Source organism: Oreochromis aureus, linkage group 1 (assembly GCF_013358895.1).
Source record: "Oreochromis aureus strain Israel breed Guangdong linkage group 1, ZZ_aureus, whole genome shotgun sequence".
Classification (NCBI taxonomy): Eukaryota; Metazoa; Chordata; class Actinopteri; order Cichliformes; family Cichlidae; genus Oreochromis; species Oreochromis aureus.
Window position 1 is genome coordinate 35,464,630 of NC_052942.1, and position 25,532 is coordinate 35,490,161.

A 25,532-nucleotide genomic window follows, 5' to 3' on the forward strand; every position below is an offset into this window, starting at 1 on the left:
AGCTGACCAATAACTCTTATATTCTTCTCTATTCTTAAACATGCATTGGTCTCTTTTTCTTTTTTTTTTACCATGAAATACCATATAACCTTTTAACTCAGTACTGTCTGTTTCTCAAAGTTTCATTATCCTTGCTTCAAAGCTTCTCATTACTTCCAAGTTACTCATTCATTACTTCAACGTTTTACTTTATTCTCGAGAATTCAGTTTTACCCCTACTGCGCCAATTTAGTAGTTAAGATCATCTACTCAGCGAACAGATAATTTAGAATTCAGTCAATTTGCACAAATTTGCTTATTGAACAGGTTTGTGCGTACCTTTTAATCTTTTTAGACCGGTCCTCTGTTCGCCTCATATCAGATCCAACCTTCGGCCACATTAGTTCTCTCTGATTTAATCTAGAAACTTCACGGTCTGCCATACACAGAATCTCTTTTCCCTTTTCTTTAACAAGAGATACTCAAAAATTCTGCAAATTCTCTCCACTCAGGAGGAGGCTCACAGCTTTATTTATTACTCTGTTTCTGGTTGGATTAAAATAACTCTTATATTAGAATCACCCTGTCCAGTGATACAGTATTTCAAAATCACCAAAGGCACGCTCACAAAACAGGAAAATGCTTCAGCAGCCTTAATGGGATCCCCGTGGGCCTCTCACTGTCTATTTCCAAGCACCTATAATGAAACAACGGCACAATGAGCATGCCCTTTATCTACCCCTCATTTAATCAATGTATCTATTCTTTGTTAAAATTAAAAGGGGAAGTCACCCAAATTTTAACTGCGCACTTTTCCCCAGCAAAAAAGAACGGAAAAAGAGACTTTTACAGCCTCTCTCTCACACACAGCCTGCAGCCGGCTGGCACTTAAATCATTTCAGACAGTTTCTTACGTCACGGTTTCCAGCTGTATGAGTGGGTCCCTATACACACCGCTGCTCGTCTTTAAGAGACGTCAACAGGTCTGCAAATTCTCCAGGAATATCAACAAAAACACAGCTTTTCTTGGCCCACGGCGGGTCCACAAATTTTTCACTGACCACAGCGGGTCCACAAATCTTCGCTGACCACGGCGGGTCCACAAATGCATAGGTAATACTTTTTAATCGTCTCTCATAGCTCACAGTATTTATTCTCAGAGTTACTTCAACACAACAGACCTTAGTTTCACTTTACTGCTCGGCTGGCTTTACTGCAAAACCTCAAGCTTACGGCTGGCCTGAGTTTCTCTTAGCTCATATATCAACTCCTCGGACCTTCGTGTCCGGTATTTATCCTTTTCTCTTATTTAAGTGTCTCCCTAACAATGATCCTCTGCGATCACCAGGGCTATATCTGAGGCCACAACTCTCAGCGGGGCCCTCCCCTAGTATAATCCTAGGAAACGTCTTTCCCAGGAGGAGTTCTCCAACTCCTTGACTTTAGACACTTTTAATCTCTTTTAATCTCTCTTATTTCCTTAAAAACAACGTCTCTAGTTACTTTTAGCTCAGTACTGCTTTTTCCAAGCGACCATGAACACGACACAAATTACTTTTAGCTCAGTACTGCTTTTTCCGAGCGACCGTGAACACAATACTACTCTTAAGTTTCACTTTCGTTGCAACAAAGGTTTTCGTTTCAAACAAAACTCAAAACAGAGATCAACGGATGACCACTTGACTACATATTCTAGAATTATAATCCACTACAGCACAATTTCAGTTTAAGAGGTTTGTGCCTTACCTTTTTGTGGGCCCAATAGTCAAGCGATCACCGTGACGTCTGCCGTTCGATCACCTGATCTGGCCTCGACCTCCGCCGACAACAAACACCTGTACCTCTTACTGCTGATCTTTAGTTGCCCTGCATCCTCCACCAAATGAAGCGAGATCGATCAACTGTAGACCAGACAACAAACGACGGAGGCCCAGAAAAGTGCAATCAAACGATGAGTTTATTGACAACGGAGAACAACCATCAGCATATGGCTTATTTGCTCTGACAAAAATACACTGAGTTCTGGTTTTATAGCATAGAGGATCACACCCCCACATACACGTCAATACAGGTCAAAAATACATTATGTCCAGTCATTGTTTACAGACAAGGGTACATCTTGTACATCTTAATAACTATAAACAGACATATAACTTCTCTTTTTGATAACACCTTCCTTTTAAGGTAATAACTTCAAGCTTCAGGGCCTCTAAGGGCTAATAATGGACCCTCGTCCTCAATCACTAAGTAGACTGAATTGGCGCAGGTCTCAAATAAGAAGCAGAAGACACTTGGGCCTTCGCTCAGGCCTGCTACTAGATTTATGTGTATTGTAAGCATGCATGCAATTAACCTGCTATGTTCTCATCTTCCCTCAACATGTATCACCTAGACACTCTCACCAGTGAAGCTTAAAACCCTCTTGGATAGAACATCAACTCTAAACAAGCACAGTTATGCATTGTGTATAGAATGAACTCAACCTGTGAATGAACTCAACCTGTGAATAGAATGAATGTGATGACAAACATATTCAATGCAATATGAACCCTGTAAACAATATTACTAATAAAATAATACTGTAGAACATGTTATTAATGCATTTATCATAAGGCAGAGTATATGGCAGCAATAAAAGAATCTCTAAATCCCAACATCTCCCATCACATCTGCTGTAATGGCGAACAAAGGAAAAATGGTTTTATTCTCCAAATACCTACTGACCTCAGTGTATTGGAATAAATCTATTGGGTAGCTTAATCTGGTTCTGAGTTGATCAAAATTAGAAGGCAGGTATCAAAGATATTATAAAGCCTCTTATACAAGTACAATGCAGTACAGGATGTATGTATGTATGTAGAGGTGAATCAACTTAATTATGGCTAGAGCTACAACACAGAAACCACAATATCTCCCAGGCTGTACAGGGAACACCCTCGGGTCCATTTTTACCCACAAACCAGTTTGCTATGTCCATGGTCATTGGTGCGGCTGATGATTAGATTGGCCTGTCTAAGTAATGAGCTCATGCCCATAAAACCGCTAAAGTCATTAACCTAATAGAGCTCACTGTAATGGACGGCCATCTTCTGCCATGGATCCCCGCCACCAAGGCCATAAAGTGCAATCTCTGATGTCTCCTGCCAGAACTCGGCTTTTAGCTTCATACCTCTACCCACCCCACCCATTAGGTCACATCCAGCAATAACTGCATCCCTACCATCCACCGTGGCCTCCACAGAGGCAATAAAGACAATTATATTAAGCGACCATTTGAGATCCTATTAAGTTTTGGTTGGCTAGAGTCTCTTGGTTTGGGTTTGCGAAGTGTGGGAGGCTCTGATGCACTGCCACGTGTAACTGACATCACATCTCTCAGGTCGTGACTGTCTGCAGATGGACATATTCCAGGTCAGGTCGTGTCCGGATGTTAAACGTCATTGAATGCTCTTCCTGAGCTTCCTGAGCTTGGGAGTGACAGCCAAAACTGGTTTGTGTCAGAATAATGTGGACTTAAAGCCCTTTATATAAGGATGTCTGAGACCATCCACTTGTTCACTCTCTATATGCTATATTCTCTATATAATTCACTCTCACTGAATGGAGTTAACCAAAATGTCAGATGATTCAGACATTTATCAACAACACTGACAGCATAGTATACATGGCTATATCCAAAATCATTCCTTTTCATCTATTCTTACTTTCTTTATAACAACACTAAACAGTCTGCTAGCAAATTTATCATTCATTATCACTGAAAATTGGTGCTGTCATTTTTGAGGACTGTATAGCATTCACAGAAAGTAGGACATGACTTGATTTTTAATAGTTTAATTTTTAAGGCATTATATAGCGGATGACTGACACATAAATGATCCAGACACTGAAATAAAATCGATAAACGCAGTGCACTTTAACGAGGGAGTGGTTTTTGACGCAGCAAGAGTCTCACGCAGCCTTTATTTTGGCCTTAATTGAGTGAGTCTAGAAATCGCCTCAGGGCTAAAAAGTACAAACAGTTTTCAATGTGAAACATCATTTAAAAAAAGCTCTGAAAAGAGTGCGTGCTCGTGTGTGTGGTTCACTGCTGGAGGGTAGCACCACTCAATGATGTCTCTATCCCGCCTGGACTTCCCGGACTCTTTTGGGAATTCAACCCAGCAGCACTCCAATCACCAGCTGGCTCCTGTAACCTGCTGCGAGTGCTAGATGTCTGCTGCGACAGCCCAGGAAACAAGAAAAGCTGGTTAATGTCCAGAGTACGTGAACCATTTAATACATCACATTATCACACCCTGCACAGGGAGAAAGAATGTGTAATGTCCTCCTGATTTTCAGTAACAACTATCACCATGCCCATGAGCAACCTAAGCAACCGACTAAAATCTAAAAACATTTAAAACAGGGTGTCTCTCTATAGGCGCTGTAGGCCAGAGCAGTGCATCTAACAGCCCCACCAGTGTTATATTAGGTACAATCCTTATAACCAAAAAGGTACATAAATACACCAATGTGCAGGGTTGAACCCTCATTTGCTTTCAGAACTGCCTTATTTCTTTGTGGCATAGATTCAATAAGATGCTTGAAACATTCCTCAGATATTTTGATCCATGTTAACATGATTGCTGCTGACTTGTTGACTCCACATTTATAATGCAAATCTCCCGTTCCACCTCATCCCAAAGTTCCTCTATCATACTGAGAATTTGTGACTGTGGAGGCCATTTGAGGACACTGGATTCACTGTCATGTTTAACAAACAAGTTTGAGATGATTTGTACTTTTTGACATGGCAGGTTATCCTGCAGCCATCAGAAGATGGGTGCACTGAGGTCGTCAGAGGATGGACTTGATCACCAACGATACTTGGGCTACTCAGGTAGGCTGTGGTATTTAAATGATCAGTTGGTACTAAGAAGCCCAGTGTGTGCCAAGAAAATATCTCCGTAAATGCACTGGGTTCCTGACATGTGATTGGCTGCTTAAATATTTGTGTTAACAAACAACAGAACAGGTGTACCTTACAAAGTGGCTGGTAACCGTATGTTGCCAAGCAGTAACAGGCACATCAGGTGAAATGTTTCTTCTTGATTCTGAGGTGCTATATCAGAACACTACACTCAAATAATAACTTTTGAATGAACATTAAAAAAAATCATGGAACGGATTTCCATACAATTAAATTGCTTTATTTTAGCATTATGCAGCTCTGTTATTTCAACTTAATGTACTTGAGTTGGAGCTGATCCAACCCATGCAAATTACATTAGTCCAATAAAAATACTTAATGCTAATAGAAAGCCATTTATTAATGTGGAAATCCTTTCCATTATTATTTTACGTTCATTTAAAGAGTTCTTTTTTGGAGTTTTCAATAAAGTCTGGTTAACAAAAAACTTTAATAGATTTATAACAACTTTCACATAGTTGTAACTCCAATCATCCTCTTATCTTTATCAAGGTTGTTTGTGGTTTAACCTCATCTTTGGCAGGTTAAACCACAATAAATAGCAATAGTATACACGTGTGTATTCTTTTCTGCCTTTTATATCCCAAGTGATTCTGCTGTGGTTTGAAATCTCACGTGATCTTGGACTCACGAGTCCAGGCAACCACTCTAACCACTCTTGCTACATTGTATCATGTAATCTCAACAAGAATAAATAAAGATAAGTTGTTTAATTTCATGCAGATCCTACATGATTTAATTAGGTTCACCACAGAAACATGAAATTATTTTGTTCAAATTACTAGTTAGAGTCTTGTAAATGTAACAACCACCCATTTTTTTGAGTGTAGGCCAAGCACACTTGGACTAATTCATGAACCATTTAAAACATTTTAATGTTAAAAAACAAAAAAAGGAGCTTTTTAAAAACACAAATAAAAGAATAGTGTTCACCACAATTCAGTGCTACTCCCAATAAGGTACAAAGCCTAAGAATACCTAATACTGGTGTACCCTTAAAAGTACAAAAACTACTTTATTTATTATTATTGTACAATTGGAAATCATGACCCAATCAGGTTCCTCGAATACCTATTGTGTACGCCAAAACACAACAGGTATACTTGTGAGAATCTCCAACACCCATCTCTCAACTAATCATCACACACAATGAAAACACACACAAAGCAGGAACATACAAACAAACGCACACAAACCATCTCCTGCACTGGCCTGATTAGTGGCCGGAACAATTACTGTAATCGTGTCATCTTAACAAAGGAACAGATAAGGAGTCAGTCCTTCCCCCTCCACCCTCCTCTCTTATCACTCAAATCACCACACTCATGTTTACCCAGGCACGCACACACACACACAAAGCCAAAGAAACACTGGTGAAAGCATCATTTCCTACAGATGTCCATCATCCTTTTCAGGTAGGTTTGGACATTTCAAGTGATTTCACCTAAAGCTGGGAGAAGAAACAGTAAAACAGTTTGACAAAATTTACCTCACACAGTGAATTAATGCAGGACACAAATGTATCAATCTAATATTTGTAGTCCCAAGATGATACTGTACTTCCTGCTGATGATAGGTGACTGACTTCTTCTGTAGCATTTGTTTTGGTGATGTATGACAGACTGGTGTGACAGCTGAGACATTCATATCATTCTCAGCAATAAGAGAAACACGATTACTGTGAAAAAGCTTGTGTTTAGGTTAAAACAGGAGTGTGACTGTGTAGCCTACAGTTTCAGAGTTGATAACATGACATCTTGGATGTTATAGTTAACATTTTGCCCTTAATAACTCTGTCACTTTGTACCTGGTTTACAGAAAAAATGTTATAACTATAGTAAATGCTAAAAGAAGTGAGACAACACAAAACACAAAGGAAGCTTATAAGTAAATTTCAAGGGAGACAGGAAAGCTCAAAAACTACATACAGTATGCAGCCATAATTTCCACTGTGAACTTTAACCAGCTTGCCTTAAGAGCCTTTTCTTTGTTGAAGAACCAGCAGTAGAGGGGTGCAACATACAATGAAGGAGCCTGACCAGAATCAAGCATAGGGCATGAAGCCAGTTTTTGTTTATTTCAAAATTTTTCAGGTGTATTCATTCAGAGTTAAAGGGAATAAAAATCAAGTGACCATGCATAGTAATAATAAACAACTGTTTAAGAAATAACCAAACAAACCTCTGAAAACTCAGTTATAAAATGTGAATTATTGTTTTCTGTGTTCTCTTCCTGGCTGGCAGGAAGTCAGCTGACCTCTGACCTTTCATTCCTCATTGCCCTAAATGGAAGGTGTTGATTTGAACTGAAAAATGTAGACAGCAGGACTGTTTTAATATTCTTTAAAACTCCTGCCCTTTGCCTAGGAAAACCGCTTGGTGGGCTTAATCATTCTTGGCCCTCCTGGTTTCTTTCTGTAAAAATAAGTAAGTAAATAAGTAAACAGACGGGTAGGACATTAAGTAGGGTGGTTTTTTGGTTTGTGTCTTGTGTCTCTTGTGACAGCTGTAACATCCTTGTCTCCTCTTCTCCTCTGACTCCCACCTCTTCTGTTCCAGTCTGCTATTTCCAGTTCTCCTACGTATAAGAGGAGGGGTTTGTTTCGGTAATCATTTGACATCTACTCAGTCACTCCTGCTTAGCATTTACGTAGACACATACGTCATATGAGTGGCAAAGTGATGGGACGGAATTGTGGAGCAGAGTACTAAAAATGAAACATACGCACACCTTTTAACTGAGAATAATAAACAATAAGTCCTGTGTTTTCTTATACTTATTTATCAATTGATTTCCTATTATACATCACAATTATAAAAGGTCACAATGAATTCTGTGTAACGCATACTTCCTGGGCTAGCATGTTATTGGAGAGTCAATTAAACGATGACAGAGGGATTCAGAAAAACTGCAGAGAGATGCAAAATGATGAGACAGTGAAGCAAAACAATTACAAATGGACATAAAGAGACCACCATAACATTAACAATTACAAAGAAGTGCAAAACAACTACAAAAGATTAGACAATGATGAGACACAAGAAAAGGAAAAAAGAAACACAAAATTGCCAAAGACAATAAAAAAACAATTAAAAAGAAATACAAAATTACCACAGTGATAAAAACACAACAAATAAAGCCGAATAATCAAACAACTACAAATTAAGATGGTTATGCAGACAAAATATGACTAGAGAAAAACAGAGAAGAGAAACAAAAATACCAAAGACATACAAAAATAACAGACAAAAAAGAGGATTAAAAAAACTTAAAATACCAAAAAAAACCCAACCTTTTTGTATCAATTTGTGAACATTGTTGTGTTAGCATTCATATGATTTATAAAACATAATGAAACCTCAGGCAGCTAATGAGAAAGAGGGGAGAAAGGAGATCATCATCAGAAGATCATATATATGGCCTTCAGCAGCTTTCCCATTTTACCAGTCTGATCACACAACTTTGGCTTTGCCGAGTTTTATGGTAAAACAGTTGGTGTAATAAAAATGTTTCCTGTACATCTGATTTATTTCATTATGATTAAAGTGTTACAAGTGTCAAAATGATCATTGTGGTTGTCAATCAATATAACATTTCAGCCTCATGGCCTTCATCAGAGCATAAGACAAGTTGGAGGTCCTGTCACTTCCATGCACTTACTTACATTTGACAGGTGGTTGCCTGAAAGAGTCACCTGGTAATTCACAATCTTTGAGAACTCAGCATTGGAGTTAAATGATCTCCATTTAGCACAGCATCCTTTTCACTCATTTCATTTCTAAATCTCATTTTTTTTAGCAATGCTTTAGGTGTGTGTTTCCTTCAGCACCATGATACATGTATTCTATGAGGCATTAACAACATGGAAAAAAGAAAAGTCTTTGAGATGCTAGTAACAACAACAGATTATAGTTGTCCTAGTAAATATTGTCAGTATTGCTACTGACAATTTTGCGTTTACTCTGACCTTCTGATAGCTGCAGACCGACAGATCTTGTTAGTTTATTCTGATTGTGAAGGTCATATAATTTGAAAATTTTCTCATACAAAGTTAGAGTTAGTAAAGACAAAAGAAACCATAAAATCAGCTCAGCAAGGTCTTCTCTGTTCTCCAGTGCCTCACCTTTAGTGCTGCCACATCTTGAGGCAGGGCATCCTCTAGTGGTCTGAACCATACACCACTGATTTATGTTGAACGACCATGAACAAGAAATGAAACCCCAGACTGCAGTTTTTGTTGTTGTTGTTGTTGTTTGTTTGTTTTTGTCATTAAAAGGCATGAAGACTGAGCCATCTTAAGCTACTTTTTAAATATATAATAAGGCAGACAAATTGTGAGAAATTTAGTTGGAGCAAGAACATTTGAAGTTACAGCTTTCTTTCCAAAAAGAAAAATGATTGTTCTTAGGAAGGCTCAAATCCAGAATTGTATTTAAAGGCCTTTTACAGTCCTAGCCGATGTCCTTTATCTCATTTTGCAAACTTTAGCTCCACCTAGCTTCAACTCCAGAAACTTCCTAGCAGCCACAGTGGAAGCAGATCAACCAAAGTCCTTTTTATAAACACATCTCACCCTTTGGCAGCCATGTTCAAACGACCATTCTGTAATAGTGTGATCCCAAACAGAATGGGGACACACAATCACCCCCACTCTAAGTTATATTTCTACCACTATCTTTGCTGTTCCACATTTCTCCCTCAGATTCAGTATTAATTTAAGCGCCTTATAATGTCTCTGGATCAAAGGTTTCAACGTTATCCTTTCAGTTTCACAGACCCAATGTAAAAATGAAATTATTCACTTACAGGATGATGTAATAGTGTCATATTATTCATATCATTGTACAGTAATGAAACCATAGTGTCATGAATAAACAAATAGCTGTTGTTAATATATTTTTAACTTTATCGTGCTCCACACACAAATTATTATTACCAACAGTTCAGGCGTCTTTTTTTGCTTGCAGCTCCACCTGTGGCCACTAGGTGTCAGAAATCTTCCAGCACGTTCAAAATCAAAACTGACAGTCCTTTGTTTCGTTTAAGGATGTGAACTGACTTCCGTTACAAGTTTTTAAAATTAATAGTCAATCAACCGCGTTTTTTTTTTGCAGATTTTTTTCTTGAGGCATTAAACACTAATAATATGCATAGGCCTTTCTGTATATCTAATATAAACTATTCACGCTGATTAAATTTGTTACTTGTTACTGGTTCTGCCTGTTCAGTATTTTCCACGGACATACTCAGATAATTACCGTCGAATTATTTCTCATTAAGGCTATTAATTATGAAGTGCTGTTTGCTCAGTGTTTGGACAGGCCATCTATTGAGCAGGTTCTTACAGAAAAGCTGATCGCTACACTGATATTTGGGTACAACTGTAAAATTATTAACTGTACTGCATAGCTAATATTTGAAGACATATTGCTTTCTGTGTTAGCTCTTAAATGTTAACTGTATTTATTGATTTTGCTTTGTTTATTTGTTGCGCCTGAATTTAGAATTAGATTTTGTAACGTTATGTTATGATGTGACTTAGGAACATTACCCGAAATTGCAATGAGTGTCTTTTGGATGGCTATTAATGCGAGTCAAAAGGAGTTGTCTTGTTTTATTTTGGGGAAAAAATATCGGAAGTATTACGTATGCTGCGTTTAACTTGACGGTGATCACCGGAAGTGTCGCGTGACTGTCTGAGTGGCCGGAGTATTGAACAGTTTTGGTAAAAAGTACTTTTTTGTCTACACTTTATCCAAAAGATTGTGGCATTTGCTGATATCTACTGTATTCATGCTGGTTATAATTTAAAGTTATAAGTTAGTATCTTAAGAGGGGAGCTTGTTCTGTGGCTAGCGTGCTGTTAACGGACCCGGCTGGGCGTATTGATGACGTACTGATGGCTGAGCGAGGAATGAACTTTAAATGATGAATAAAATTAAATTGAAGCCCACTGATGAATTTGTTAAAATCCGGCGCAACTAAAATGAGTTTCTAAAGTTTATGCGTAAAGGTAATTGGTATAAAATCATGAAAGCAGGCGTAAAGTGAAGCCGCTGAATATTTAGTTAGTTGTCTGTAAACAATGTGTTTGGTATTTTTCCTTTATTGACCTTTACTGTCAGTTCGTTATTTTAAGGTAATTCAGTGTACTTAGTCGATGTTTGATAGCGGCGGAATAGAACTACACTTTTATTATGTGTTTTATTATGAAGGGAAAATAATTAAGCGGAAGGGCGGATGCTGCTCGGTGTTTGCAGCTCGACGCAAAGGGAGGACAGCAGATTCCGTTGGGAAGCTGCATATCATCGGCAGGCAGTTCTCATCGGATCATTTCGCTTTTACTGACAGGTTAACGGTGTCACATCTGGGATGAATTCAATTAGGTGTGTAGCTCGTAGACTGGGTGTTGTTTTGGCATGTTATGGAGTGAAATGGTAGGAAAGATTCAAAACTTGCTCTTTTCCTGCCGCTGCTCCCCTTCAGTTTGCCTGGCAAATTAGCTGGTTAGCCCCCCTTTTTTTCTGGCTTTGGAGATAGCATATGTTTGCTCAGTCACAAACCCCAGCTACTGTAATATCTTGCTTGATTTACATTTCTCCTTCCTCTTCCAGCCTCCACGCCCCGGCGGATCTAAATTAGCCTGGGATATGAACAGAAGAAGAAAATAAGCAGCAGCGGCGGTGGTGGTGGTGGAGGTGGCTGTCTTCCTGCAGGATTTCACCCAGGCTTTTTGTTTTTTTCCCATGGACATGCCTGGTCTGTGGAGCAAAGCTGAGAGAGGCTAGCCGGCCCAGAGTCCGGCTAGCGGAGCATTCCTGAGTTTTGGATGATTGTTCAGCTGAAAGGCGGATTTATTTTGGACAAGCGCTGCTTTCCCTCCCCGGGTAAAGAGACAGCATGGGGGAGCCGAGCCTGGACGACTCCAATGTCAAGGTGGCTGTTCGTGTACGGCCCATGAACAGGAGAGGTGAGAGGGTGGCTTCAGTCTGCTATGACTGGGGTTGATATCCATACAGAAAACTTTTATTTAATTTCTCATATTGTTGTCCATCCCAGAGATATAATAAGTTGTTCCAGTGTTTCCATAAAGAGTGGGTAGAATCAGTTGGCTGACACATCAATTTCAAACATTTGGTGTGCACTTGTGTGTTTGAGGCTTGATCAGAATCCTGAATGCATCTCTGTGTGCCACCTGAGTCTTTGTCAGCTGCAACACATGTTCTCTAAAAGGAGGGCTTTTGACATCATCTGTACACATACAGCACCATTTCTTCTGCAGAGAAATTAAAACACTAACACTGTCATGTTGTAATGTCATGTTGGCAGTCTCATACTTTTATGGTGTATGGATTATTCACAGGAGCCTGGGCTGACTTAACTGCTCCCTTTTTTAAAATTTCTTAGGAATAGAATGGCAGTCAGAGATTAGCACCCATTAGTGAAATGAGCTGGATGGCACATGTTTGTACAGTGCTGCCATAGGGCTTCCCTGATGGCTGCCTGCCATCCAGCCAGATTTAAAGCTGAGCTGCTGTGTGAAGATCTACTGTTTGGAAGTCTAGACCCTTTGTCTCCTTTACTGGCTGATACAGATGTCCGTAGCTTTTTTGGCTTCAACTGTCACTCGCTGAGGAGGCATGTTTTTGCTTCATTTAATGTAAAGAAACCCAAGAAGTCTGACCTAATGATGTTGGAGGATCAATTGAGGCTTTTGTCTTTGCATCTCCCGCAGTCTCTCCTGGGCTGCTAACATCTACACGTTGTTACATCTTCATGCTCTAATTTTAGAAAAGCCTGGATGACTAAAGCATAGTATTGCACAAATCTTTGTGCACGCTTAAATGCGCTGGTTGATTGCATTCCAGATTTTTTTTTTCCTGCACTGCAGGAAGGAAGGCACAGATGACATTTCCTGGTCAATTTCCAAGTTGTGTTTGTGCCGTGGGATACCATGTGTCCTGTAAAAGGGGGAGAAAGAGTAGAGCTGCTGAGGCAGAGTGGTTGACCAACAACCGGCAAAATGAATCACGTGTGTCCTCCCCCCCTTTGAACTGGAGATGTCGGTCACAAGATCAAGGCAGTGGATCACCACACTGTTCTCACTGTGAACTCTGATGTAGAGTAAACTCTGCAAGGAGGAAGATTTTTTTTTTTTTCAGTGATGGCTCTCTGTAAAATTAGAAGTAAGTTTTCCACTTTAAAAAGTCAATTTTTTCACCAACAGCTGTAACGTAGTTGACAGGGAGTGATGGGAATTTACTTCAAGCACATTTGTCCTGTTTTGTGTTAGATTTCTTCTGTTTGTCCTCATTCAGTTATCCCTTTTCAGTGTGATATCTGACCTAACGGGTACAGCTGATATCTAGGAGCAGATTTTATTGGTACTTTAATGCTCTTATTATTGATTCCATAAATAATAAAGGCTTGTGCAGTATTTTGCTGAGAATGCAAGAAGGCTTGCATGCGAGTCAGGTGGGTGGGGGGGGTGTGTGTGTGTGTGGGGGGGGGGCGGCATAGTTTCCAAAGTCACAGTTACTTTTACATGATTGCTTGTACACTAGTCGTTTTGTTACACTTAAAAAAGTGAATTTGAATTCTGTGGATTTCCTTGAACTTTAACAACATGCTCATCAGCCACTTGTTTAGATACACCTGTTCAGTTGTTGGTTAACATAAATAACTAATCAGCCAGCCAAGACAGCAGATTGGAAGAAGATTACCCGGTCTGATGAGACTTGGTGTCTGTGGTGACATTTGCATGGTAGGCTCATAATTTGGCATACACAACATGATCATGGAAGCATGGCTCCATCCCGAGTCATGTTAATGGTTCAGACTGTTGGTTGTGGCTGCTTCCAGCTGGATAATGTAATGTGCCAGGTCATAAAGCTTAAATGATCTCAAATTAGTTTCTTGAGCATAACAATGCGTTCACTATACTCAAATGGGCTTATGTGTGCTTTTCAAACCACTAAAAGCAACTTTCAGAAGCAGATTTAAAGCTAGATCATAGCCAGCATCCAGGTCTCGTAGTTAGTTAATGTTGTACATAAACCAGTTCCTGTATGCGTCCTCTATCTTTCAGCAAGTTGAACCAATTACTATTTTGGCAAAAAAAAGGAACAAGCAGGAAAATTGAAAGTTTGCTAAAAGCAGTGGGAATAGGTTTGGAACTGGCAGTGCCACGTTTCCATAATGGCCTTTTTGATGGTTTCTCTGTCTGAATGGAGTTTCTGTCCACATCTACCAGCGTTCAAATAGTATTTTTTTGATTTCATAAAAAGCAGTGGGCAAGAGTCACTCCAGGAGGAGTGCACTCATAAATCCACTTGGATCTCAGAAAAATTGCTCTGTGTGGTTTTCCAGTTCACACATTCGCACCTTTGATCTGTTCAGCCACAGCTCTTACTCTGTTCTCCACCATCACACAGCTGTTTCAGGAAACAGTCATGGTAGTTAAGGGAGAGCACTTTCCTCTCAGATTTCCCTAGCTGGTGTGGAGATTCAGAGTCTGAAATAATAAGCAGGCCACTTTAACCCGAGGCTGCTGTCCCCATGTATCCCAGGTTGAGGAGGAGAGGTGGTGTAGCTGCCTAGCTGGACAAAGGCAGGAAGGGAGTGAGTCTGAATGAGTATTTGCTAACGTTGCATAATCCTCCATGTTCCCATGGCTGTGGACTTCGAAGAACAGAGCAACCTCAGGCGTAGCAACGGCAACACCGCGGCCAATCAGCTTCCTGGCTGATGTCAGTGCTGTGGTGCCAAACCTCAGCACCGGTAGCCCAGGGAAGGCCAGTGGAAAGTGGGAGCTGGTTATGGAGCAACGAGAGGCAGATAACAATGGGTACATTTATCCTCTCAACCATGCTACATCACACTTTCCTCTCTGCTGAGCAGAAAGTACAGCTGCTGCACATGGGGCACATGGGTAATGTAGGCTGCAGCAACAGACGGAAAAAATAGAACAGAAAGTTTGCATACTAAAAGCTGTATGTCTGTGTCAGCCCCCTTGTTTAACTTTTGCTCTTTCTGTCTGTTATGGGCTCTCTGTTGAATCAACCTGCTTTTTTTTTCTTGCTTTCCTTCTTTTTTTTGCTTTGTACTGCCCTTGACAGCAGAAGAATTGGAGCGTGATTCAGGTTCTCTGACCTTTGACATTAAGTTTCCATGGCTCTACCCTCATGCCTGAAACAGTAGTGCAAGCTCCACAAAGCAGACAGTTCAGCTTAAAATACATAATATTTCTAATTTGAATGACCACACTTGGCCTCCCCATCGGACGTCAGTTTTTCCAGCATACAATGAATTTTGGTGCCGACCAGACAAGTTTTGCCCTTCCACCCATGGAAAATCACAATCACAAGGCATTTGATTTTGAACATCTTTGTAAGTTGTACTTTATGCTTGAGCAAAATCAGTCTATGTTATTTGTCAAATTAACAAAAATTTCTGTAAAATGCACCGACTTCTTTTAAGTCGAGCAATACAGCCTTCTTGTGCCAACTATATGTGGTCCAATCATGCTCGCGTGCATAACTCTGTCCACTTTAAGCCAGAAAAGCCAGAAGATGTACAACTACACATATTGGGATTCCCATTTGTATCATATGTAAAAAATTGTACCAGCTAGATAAAGTGACTATTTGCATCTTGTTTGTTAGGCAAAGGCAGCTATGCTAATAATTCAGCATGTAAAACCACATACAACCTATTCACCAGCTACACAGCAATTGGAAATGCCCTTTGCTAAAGCATGTTTTATTGCTTTATTTAACAATGAGAAAGGCTACTACTGTCTTCTGTCCACTAGGGTTATAAATATTCTGAAACTGAGACCAAAATCATGACCTCAGTTTACATTCCCAGCTTTTAATCCTGTGAAATTAATTAATGTTTAAAGGTCATTCAGGTACCAATTTGCCTAGAAATGGATTAGAATAAGCAAGTTTATTGCTTCGTGATCCAGTCAAGTGGATTAATTAATTGCAACTGTGGTTCAAAAATCATTCTTTGGGATTTGGGAGATATTCTTGCACTCCTCATACTGATATTGAATTGTTGGTTGTGAAGCTATGATTTGGCACATGGTGAGCGAGCGTATGCGTCACCCTGACTTGTTGATTATACCAGCAGTCATGTCTTGGTTACAGAAAAAAAGAAACGACTGAAGGAACAGCACTTCTGTAACGCTGCTTTAGACAGTTCTTGTTGCAGAAAGGAATTGAAACCACAAACTGTTTTTCCTGTCCTAACACATTTGCTGATGATCAAAACATCCCTACATGTTCTTGCAAGCCTACTGCACAGTTGAGAGGTTATTGACAGTCATCTATTTCATATAATGTTTGTTTAATAAAAAGTCTAACAGCCCATATCTAAAGATTTGGTTAAAGTATTTACTGAATATGGTGGTAATTTGCACAGCAACTCTGTAATAAAACTGCTACTCTATCATCCATATGTACACATGGCCTGAACAAGGTCATATGGTGGTGGTGGAAGGATGGCATTTATTATCAATAAAAATGACCTTGAGCAAATACTGATTTGCATTTTAAGGAGCCCCGTTGTGACCTCTGATCACAGGGTAATTTTATTGATACTTTAAAGAGGATATCCTTACCAGGGAGAACACAATTCCCAGCCATATATTTATGGTCTTAACAAACATGCTTCCTGCTGACACAGAAAGACATCCTACTGATGTGGTATGTAGCTGTGTTATTATTATGATTAAACATTAATTTATAACAAACTGACTAATTATGTTTATTCAGTATTTTGTGGCATTTAACCACAGTTTTAACTATAGTAATAATGTGTAATTGTACACAGTGGTAATTTTTTTTTTTTAAGTTCCAGTGACTCTAATGAAACCTTTATATTCTCCTATGGGTAAATGTTTTTTTAATTAAAATAAACAAGCAGTTCTGTCAGATGTTGGATGCCCAGGATATGCTGGCAGCACCTACTATGCGAGTATGCAGACAACTATTATTAGGTCTCCTAAGGAAGGAGATGAATGGAGAGACATACCAGTCTCATTGTATTTGTTATTTTCCAGTGTGTTTACTTTTACGGCTAGCTTTTTTTTTTTTTTTAAATATGAAAAAGGCATCAAGACCACTCCTTATGCATGATTTTAATTTGATTTAATCTATATAGTGTCAAATCATAACAAGTCCCCTCAAGTTGCTTTATATTATAAAGTTATGGATCTTACAATAATAGCGAGACAATCAAACGCCAAAAATCGAGCCACCCTAACTATTGTGGGTCATCTGATCTAGATTTAAGTATAGCCTTTATCAAACATTTTAAGCCTAATCTTAAAAATAGAGAGAGTGTCTGTCTCCCGACAGACATGCTGAGTTAGAAGTGGGCAGTGGGTGGTCTGAAGGCCAAGTGTTACGTCACTGCACGAACAGGCCACGGTCAGAATGGAATGTCCTTAGTTCTGTATGTGTTTGTGTGCCCAAAATAACCAAGGTATTGATTAGCCAAATGCTTACTCTAAGGTAAAAGGTCATTTTTTCTGAGTCTGTGATTGCTTTTCTCCACACACAATTGTTTAAACATAACGTTTGTTCCACAGGAAATTACGGCTAATATCTAATGCAGTTTAACTCTTGCTTGTTATGCAGGGAGGACGTGGCCATCAGAGCAGTGTTAGTAAAAGTTACTTGGTGTCAGCCATGTATATAACACTAAGGATTTTGGGTCCAAATATTATGTTTGCTTGTGAATGGTTGCATTGACTGGGATGTGTGAGTTTTTGAGCTTCAGTCGTGTAGTAATAACACTTTGTGTTTTCTGATCCACAGAAAAGGAATTAAACACTAAATGTGTTGTGGAAATGGTGAAAAACCAGACGATCCTCCATCCTGCGGGAGGTAACCTTGGAAAAGGAGACTCTAGGTAAGTCTGTTTAGAGTGTGACTCATGTCAACAGCTGATATATTTTCTTCACTGGCACTTATTTCCTTCCCTTTTTCCCCCTTTTTTCTTTCTCAATGAGGGCTGCAATGCATGTCTTGTGCAGCAGTGAATGAAAACAGTCATTTCACATTGTTGTTCTTTGACACAATTCAAGAGGATGTGGGTGGAACATACTTGAGAAATTCTCAGAAAATTTTCTGAGGACATTACTTACTATGACCAATACAGATGTACATCCATAAATGATTTTAGTAATCAGTGGAAAAAAGATGGCTCTTACAACTCTAGAACCTGCCTGGGAATACCCCTATTTGACTTTTATTCTGCCAAAACTATCCAGGGGTATTTAAGAAAAAGGAGCAAGTTTTAGCCTGGATTTTTACCAGGAAGTGAAACTTTTTTGAGTGTCCTAGGCCAAAATAGGCAGCGTGTGTGTGGGTTTTTTTTTTTTTTTGTTTGTTTGTTGTTTTTTTTTTTCCTGGTATTGTGGCAGAGAGTGGAACTCCCAAAGAAATCTCATACAGGCATAATGTAAACTCCACTCCAGTGGTGTCACACATGTGACCTAGTCATTTCCTACTGTAAATTCATCTGATAAAGTGCAGTGTCATGCTTTTTGTAGTGATGTCAGCCTTACTAAATATGTTTAAATCTCGAAAAGTTTAAATCATTAACACTTAAAAACTATTGGTGTTTAGTGTATAGGTTTCAGCACTCACACCAGAGACCCAAGTTCAAGTCATACACTTTATTTGTCATTTTAGAAGAAGGTTTCAAGCTCTGCTGCCTTGACCCCAACAGCTACATGTGCACACTTTGTCTATTCTAAACAAAATACATGTTGCGGGCATGAAATTTAAATACCTCCGTTACAAAGTTGCGCGAACTGTAATGAATAACTGTAATTTTGTGTTTATTCACTTGAACAGATTGTTGTTTTGTGATATTTATTTTCTCTCTTCTTTATAAGTGAGTTAACTCTACACAGAAGGGTCCTGCCTGTATTTAAACCTTTAGCTATGAGGCAGCATTGATAACTACTGAGCCACCATGCTGATACGGGCTGAATAGACATACTTTTAATGGTTAAGCTTTGCCAAATTGTAAGCAAATAAAGGATAAAATAATACTGATGTGCTTTCAGTGTCTTACTTTTAACGGCCTTAATAGTCACACATGTCTCATGTGCTGCCAGTAGCCCCCTTCTATTGCCCTCATACAGATTTATAGTTGGGTTTTTTTCTTATTCTTTTTTTGCCCTTTACCTTTTGTCTTCTGAGAGGCTTGCAGTGCTTTGGGAATTTTCTTATATCCTCCCTCTAATTGCTGTTTCTCAAGAGGTCTTGTCTCAGATTTGTCTGGAATGTCCTCATGATGTAGTTTTTGGCAGGAAGCAGACCAGCCACCTGTTGGGCCTCCTCAAGGCAGGTGGATTTTAACTCACACCACTTGTCACTTGTTTTCCACTCTTGGCTTTCCCTCTACCTCATCTTGTTAACCAGCTGCTGTTGGTGGTAATAGCATAACTGTGCTCGTGGTGTCTGAGTTCCTGTACTGAAGGAATTAAGATGTGTTAGATTTGGTTGCAAAACACAGAACAGGATTGTGTGTGTGCTGTGAATTAATGGTGAGATCGCTCAAACTGCGTCTCAAATTGATGGGAAGTAAGCAATTTTAATTAACCTTTTTTCGTCTAGTCTAATGGTTTGAGATCATCTATTAATCATTCTTGACTATGGATTCTGACTACTGACCATATTGGTGGAAGCCAGCTGTGTCAGAAGAAAGACCTCCTTGTGACTGCTGAAGCCGACTGCAGACTGCCAGATCAGACGCGGTGAATAATGGCTTCAGGCTGACGTTCATGAGCAGACAGCTGTGTGTGTGTGTGTGTGTGTGTGTGTGTCACACTCTCTCTCTCACACACTCTCTCTCTCACACACTCTCTCTCTCACACTCTCTCTCTCACACACTGTGTGTGAGAGAGAGAGAGAGAGTGTGTGAGAGAGAGAGAGATGCCTAGAAAGACTGCACCATCGAGATGCACGCAGACAGAGTTATATATATATATATATATATATATATATATATATATATATATATATATATATATATATATATATATATATATATATTAAAAAAAAAAAAAAAAAAAAAAAAAAAAGACAGACTTGACTCCTGCTCAACTCCTTGTGCCTGGGCTTCCTCCCTTTTTCTCAAGTCTTCTGTTTCCTTAGCAACGCACGAGGAGGTTAACTCTGGGTCACTGCCAGTGACCGTGAAGCCCCTTCCTTGAGTGAGGAGACGAGGGGGAAAGCCTCATTTACACAAGCATCTGTCGCCCATAAACTTCCTAGAGGTGACTTTTATGGTGGCCTGAACAAGAGCAGCGCTGCCGCTTCTCCCACTGTCTCTCAGTGACAAAGGACTAAGGAAGTGACAGAAGGATGGGCTGACTGTGTTGTTTGCAGATGCTGTTTTTATTTTGTTTGCTTGGGTCCAGGTTTCATTGACATGGTGTTTACATTTGAGGATTATCTTTTACTCACCAGTTTTGCTGGTTGTTAAGGTTTCGAAAGACTGGAGTGGGTGCAATTAAGGTTAGGGTGTTGCAGGTGCACACTATTTGTTTAAGTTAATGAGTTATAAAGGTCCTCTGTTTAAAGCTGGGCAGAAGATAACGTCATCTTTACTGATAGCTTTATCTGCACAAACTAGCTTCATCATTATTATTATTATTATTATTATTATTATTATTATTATTATTATTAGACTCTCATTTAAATTTATTTACTTTAATTGGCATTAAGTAGAGTCTTATTACTGCACTTGTTAATATAATTCAAACAATAATAAAAATTGTAAACAAACCACTACAGACTGTCAGAACTGTGGCTTAGACTGTGTAAAAGCACTTAGTGTGGAACAATAGGCAGCTTGAAAATTGGACAGGACATTTGCTATACAAATGAGCTCAAGGAAGGAAGTTTTAAGTCAGAGGTCATGTGACATGTGGCCTTAACAAAAGGATTGGGATCATTTTGCTGGGCATCTACAGAGCAGTGACAGGTTTTTTTAACTTTAGGGTAGCTCAATATGTATATACAGCCCACTAGTACAATATATTATCAGCATAGTGATGGTGGGCTGAAGGATGAAGGCTGGTATATATTCTCATTTAAAGATTTATTCTCCGTTTCCTTAACCTAAGGCTGCTTTCTGACATACCGTTAGCTGTGCACGAAAACACACTGCCTTGTTATTAATTAAAAAAGAAGCTGAAAACTTCACCTGTGGAAATGGTTACCTTCTAATGTAGTAGACCCCTAATCTCTGCAGTGAGACAGTTTTCAGAAACGTCTCCAGTAATGTTTTTGTTGGGGGTTGTTGCCGAAACTCAGGATTAGTTCTGTTTAAATACAAATGAAGGATTTTCTTCTCTTACGTTGTCAGGAACTGTGTTTCTAACCAGGCAGACGGGGGAAAGTCATGGCCACTGATCTGATTACTTGATCTGATATCTAATGGTAGCTTGGGAGCACAACTTCCATTTAAAAGGTATCTGCTCTCAAGCTTACTCCTGATTAGTAAATGCGTGCATCCAGATGGACTTGGTGCTGAATGCCTTACAGTTGATGCACAAGCACCTGTCGGTTGTTTCAGTTTAGACATATACCTCCAGTTTAATGTGGGTCAAAGCAGAGGACACTTTTTTTTTTTTTTTTTTTCTTTCAAGGCTAAATGATTATTACTTTTTGAAGACTTGTAGCTTATTGTGTAAACCGATACAGACATCAGCATATAGAAATATAAGGATTAGGACTTTTCCAAATGTAACTTATGTTCTCATACCTGACTGTCTTGTTTAATGTGGAAGGAAAGAAAGGCAGCCAGCAGACGAGGTTGTGTACAGGATGGGTAAAGGCTAAACCTTAAACAAAATTAACACAACAGAGCTTGTCCTTTCTATTTAGGCTTACTTGCAGCCTCTTTACGACAGCCTGTACTGCAATAAAATTATTAAATAACAAATTAATAAAGCACAAGTTTTCTCTGCAAGCCGTTTTTCAACATTGGACTAAAATGACGCACCTCATCACTAAGACGGTTCATTTACAGGGTGTTCACTTGCCTGTTAATGACTCTGTATTGTATTATTATTGTAATTATATTTTAAGTTAAAAAATGTTTATTACACTACTGGTGATTTTCTGTCTCCCCTGCGTAAAACCTTTGAGGGAGGCAACAAAAATAACTATCAAAAATAACCAAAAAACAACTTTGTAGTGCGGATACCAACTACAAGTATTTGAAAGGACTCAGCAGGCATTTCCTTATTTTTTTCCCTTGTCAGTTGTGTGCCCTGTGTGTGGGTCTGATTCAGTTTTTCCTGGGCAGACCACACTGTAGTTGTTCAGGGGACCACTCTGTGACTCACTACAATGGTGATACATTTTTGATTGAAGTCGGAAATTTCTTGACCATCAAAGATACATTAATGATGTGATTATCTACCTCCCTATTCACTCTGTCAACCAAGGTTAATGAGTTTTTTGTGGGGGATTTTTTTGGTCTTTTTTCGTCTTACATTAATTCTCTCATTAAACTTAGCATCCTTAGTGTTTTTCCATGTGTCCTTTCTCACCAGAGATGTCCTTACCTCCAGGATCTCCATTGTTTTGCCAGGGTACTTTGCATTTGTGTGTCTGATAAGCAGACAGCTAACTGCCCTACAGACATGTCATCAGTCACTGCGGTTTGCATGATGACCTGAGGCTGTTTGCATTGGACTTGTGAAGCTAAATGTTGACACACTCTGACAAAGATCTGTCTCCCATCAGATGTCAGCGAGGCAAATACAGGCGGCTTGGTTTCCAAGGCGATACAAAAAAGTGGCTATGTGGCCCCTTATCTTGAATTGATGCTGGATGAGGTGTGTGTAACACCATATGTCTGAGGGCAGTATACATTGTGCTTGTAAGAGTGGTTTTATTGTGCTCACTAAGATTTGTGTTGGGAGTGAATGCTCTACAGTGTTTGTGTTAATGTAGAAAAGATGGCACTTGAATGTAAAGTAAGGGGGGGGCTTCACTTGTTCAGTGTGAACCAACCATGTGTTGGGGGTCCACTAATAAAATGTCTGCATTACAATCAAGATGGAAAAGACTGACACTCTGGCTTATGACTCCACATTATTCCTGCTCTTGCAAGTAGAGGTGATACTGATGCATTGGCTTTGTGAATTGGAAGGAAAATGTTATGTAGTGTTCATTTTTTTTTCCAAATAACAATCTAAAAAGTGTGGTGTATTCAACCCCCTTTACTCTGACAACCCTAAATAAAATCCAGTGCAACCAGTTGCCTTCAGAAGTCACCTGTTTACTAAATAGTCCACCTGTCATACTTGAATCTCAGTATAAATACAGCTGTTCTGTGACAGCCTCAGAGGTTTGTTTGAGGATTCAGAATTGATTCAATTTTTCATTTATATAGCACCAAATCAGAACAACAGTTGCCTCAAGGCTCTTTATTTTGTAATATAAAGACCCTTCAATAACACAAACAAAAGCCAACAATCTGATGATCCCCTATGAGTGAGCACTTGGCAACAGTGGGAAGGAAAAACTCCCTTTTAACAGAAGGAAGCCTCTGACAGAACCGGACTCAAGAAGGGGCAGCCATCTGCTGCAACTGGATGGGGGTGATGGGTGGAAGGCTGGACAAAAGGCATGCTGTGGGGGGAAAAAAAACAAAAGATTAATAATAACTAATGATTAATAGCAAATGGCATCATGAAGACCAAGTAACACACCAGACAGTTCAGGGATGAAGTTGTGGAGGTTTTAAAAATGTATTCCAAGCTTTGACAATCTCGCAGAGAATTGTGCAATCCATTAAAGCAAACCTACCAAGATATGGTCATCCACTTAACCTGACAGTCCAGGTAAGGAGCACAAAGTAGAATTTCCAGTAAGACAACCACACCAAACCTACAGTCAGAACTACAATGTTGCATATTACAAGCATATTTGTGTTAGAATGGCCCAAAGTCCAATAAATCCTATTGAGAATCTGTGGCAAGACTTGAAAATGGCTTTTCACAGACGCTGTCCCTCCAATCTGACTGCACTAGAGCTATTTTTAAAAGGAGAATTTGGGGTGGAGCTTGTGTTGTCGTTGTTGTTTTGTTTTGTTTTTTTTGTTTTTATAGGAGGGACAATGTACATTAATAAACATTGTTGTAAATGTCACTGCTGAAATCTTAAAAGTAGATACTTAGCAGTTGAGAACTACCCCCAAAAGACTTGTAAATGCCAAAAATTAAAGGTTTAAAAAAGAATTGACTCAGGAGGGCTAAATACCAAAATTTAATTTTCTTTCCGCTTCACAGTTATGGGCTACTTTGTGCCTTTTACATAAAATACATCTGTTTGTGGATGTAACAAGAGAAAATGTAGAAATGTTCATCATCATCACTTTATTTCCAAAGCACTTTAAACACAACATAACAACTTACCAAAGTGTCAATGTAACAATTAATCCGCTATAACTTAATTCATAGAAGATGGGGAACATTTGAAATGGTAACGGTACATACAAAGGGTAAAAATTTAAGACAGATAACAACTTACTCTCGGTTGAAAGCCAAGGAGAAAAGGTGTGTTTTTCAATAAGTTTTAAAAGCAGCAAGAGATGGAAGCTATCTGACCTTCAATGGCAGCTCATTCTACATTTTAGGAGCCAAAACTGCAAAGACGGTCTCCTCTGGATGTATAAAATATCTTTGGGACAGTCAAAAGCATCTAGTTAGCTGAACTAAGAGCATGGGATAGTGTGCAAGGGTGAAGCAACTCAGAGAAATAACAAGGGGCAAGACCATTAAGGGACTTAAAAAAATTATGAGGTCAAAGCTTCATCTCATTGGAGATTTACATTCCTATCAGATCATTTTAGTCATCTTTTGCAGTTAAGTGAAAACCTTTACCAAACACACAAACCAAAGGTATTGGTAAAGGTGGTGTTAAATACCTCCAAACGGTTTCTGCTTCACTGTTAGCTTCCTACATTAGCTCTCCTGCTAGCTCCTGCTGTGACATGTAATATAAAAACAGAATAGATCAGCGCAAAAATAAGTACATTGTGACTAGTATTCCATCAGGCTACTTTTGAATTGGGGTCGAGCTGATCTTTTATCTGAATTTCGGATAGGATTTAACCCATAACAGCGAAGTCCAAGCTAACATGTTCATTTGCTTTTAGCTTTAATATTTGAAAATACAAAGTTAGGTCCACAGCAATCTTTAATCCGTAAGTTTTGTTGTCTGAAAGTGACAGTCATAAAAAATAAAATGTGTGAGAAATTGAATTGTTTTGGTGTACTGTGAGCAATCAATTGAATATTTGACTTTTCCATGAACATCTGGGAGATAAATGGACTTTGTTTGGCCTGTAGTGCAGCGATAAGAAGAGAGCTTAAATGTAAGCACATCAATAAATTGAGCATACTTTACCTGCTTAGCACCAGAGGGAAGCAGGAGAGCACTGTCTGATCTCACAAATATATAAATAGGCTGCGATAGTCACTGCCACCTTTACTATATCCTCTCCCAGCTGTGGATTTTAGTAGTAGTAAACTAAC

At 39.1% G+C, this 25,532-nt stretch overlaps 1 protein-coding gene across 7 annotated transcripts in view; it reads left to right on the top strand.

Moving 5' to 3' along the window:
• Nucleotides 1–503: 503 nt before the first annotated feature.
• The window catches only part of kif13ba (kinesin family member 13Ba), a 59,251-nt gene continuing 34,222 nt past the window's right edge, over nt 504–25,532 (top strand). For 4 of the 7 annotated variants that reach the window (XM_031746612.2, XM_031746613.2, XM_031746614.2 and 1 more), the window contains exons 1-3: nt 11,220–11,337; nt 11,566–11,921; nt 17,779–17,872. In XM_031746612.2, the coding sequence (XP_031602472.1) occupies nt 11,852–11,921; nt 17,779–17,872 (164 nt within the window). In that variant the 5' untranslated portion in view covers nt 11,220–11,337; nt 11,566–11,851. The other 3 variants (XM_039613154.1, XM_039613156.1, XM_039613157.1) reach the window with 3 other exon arrangements.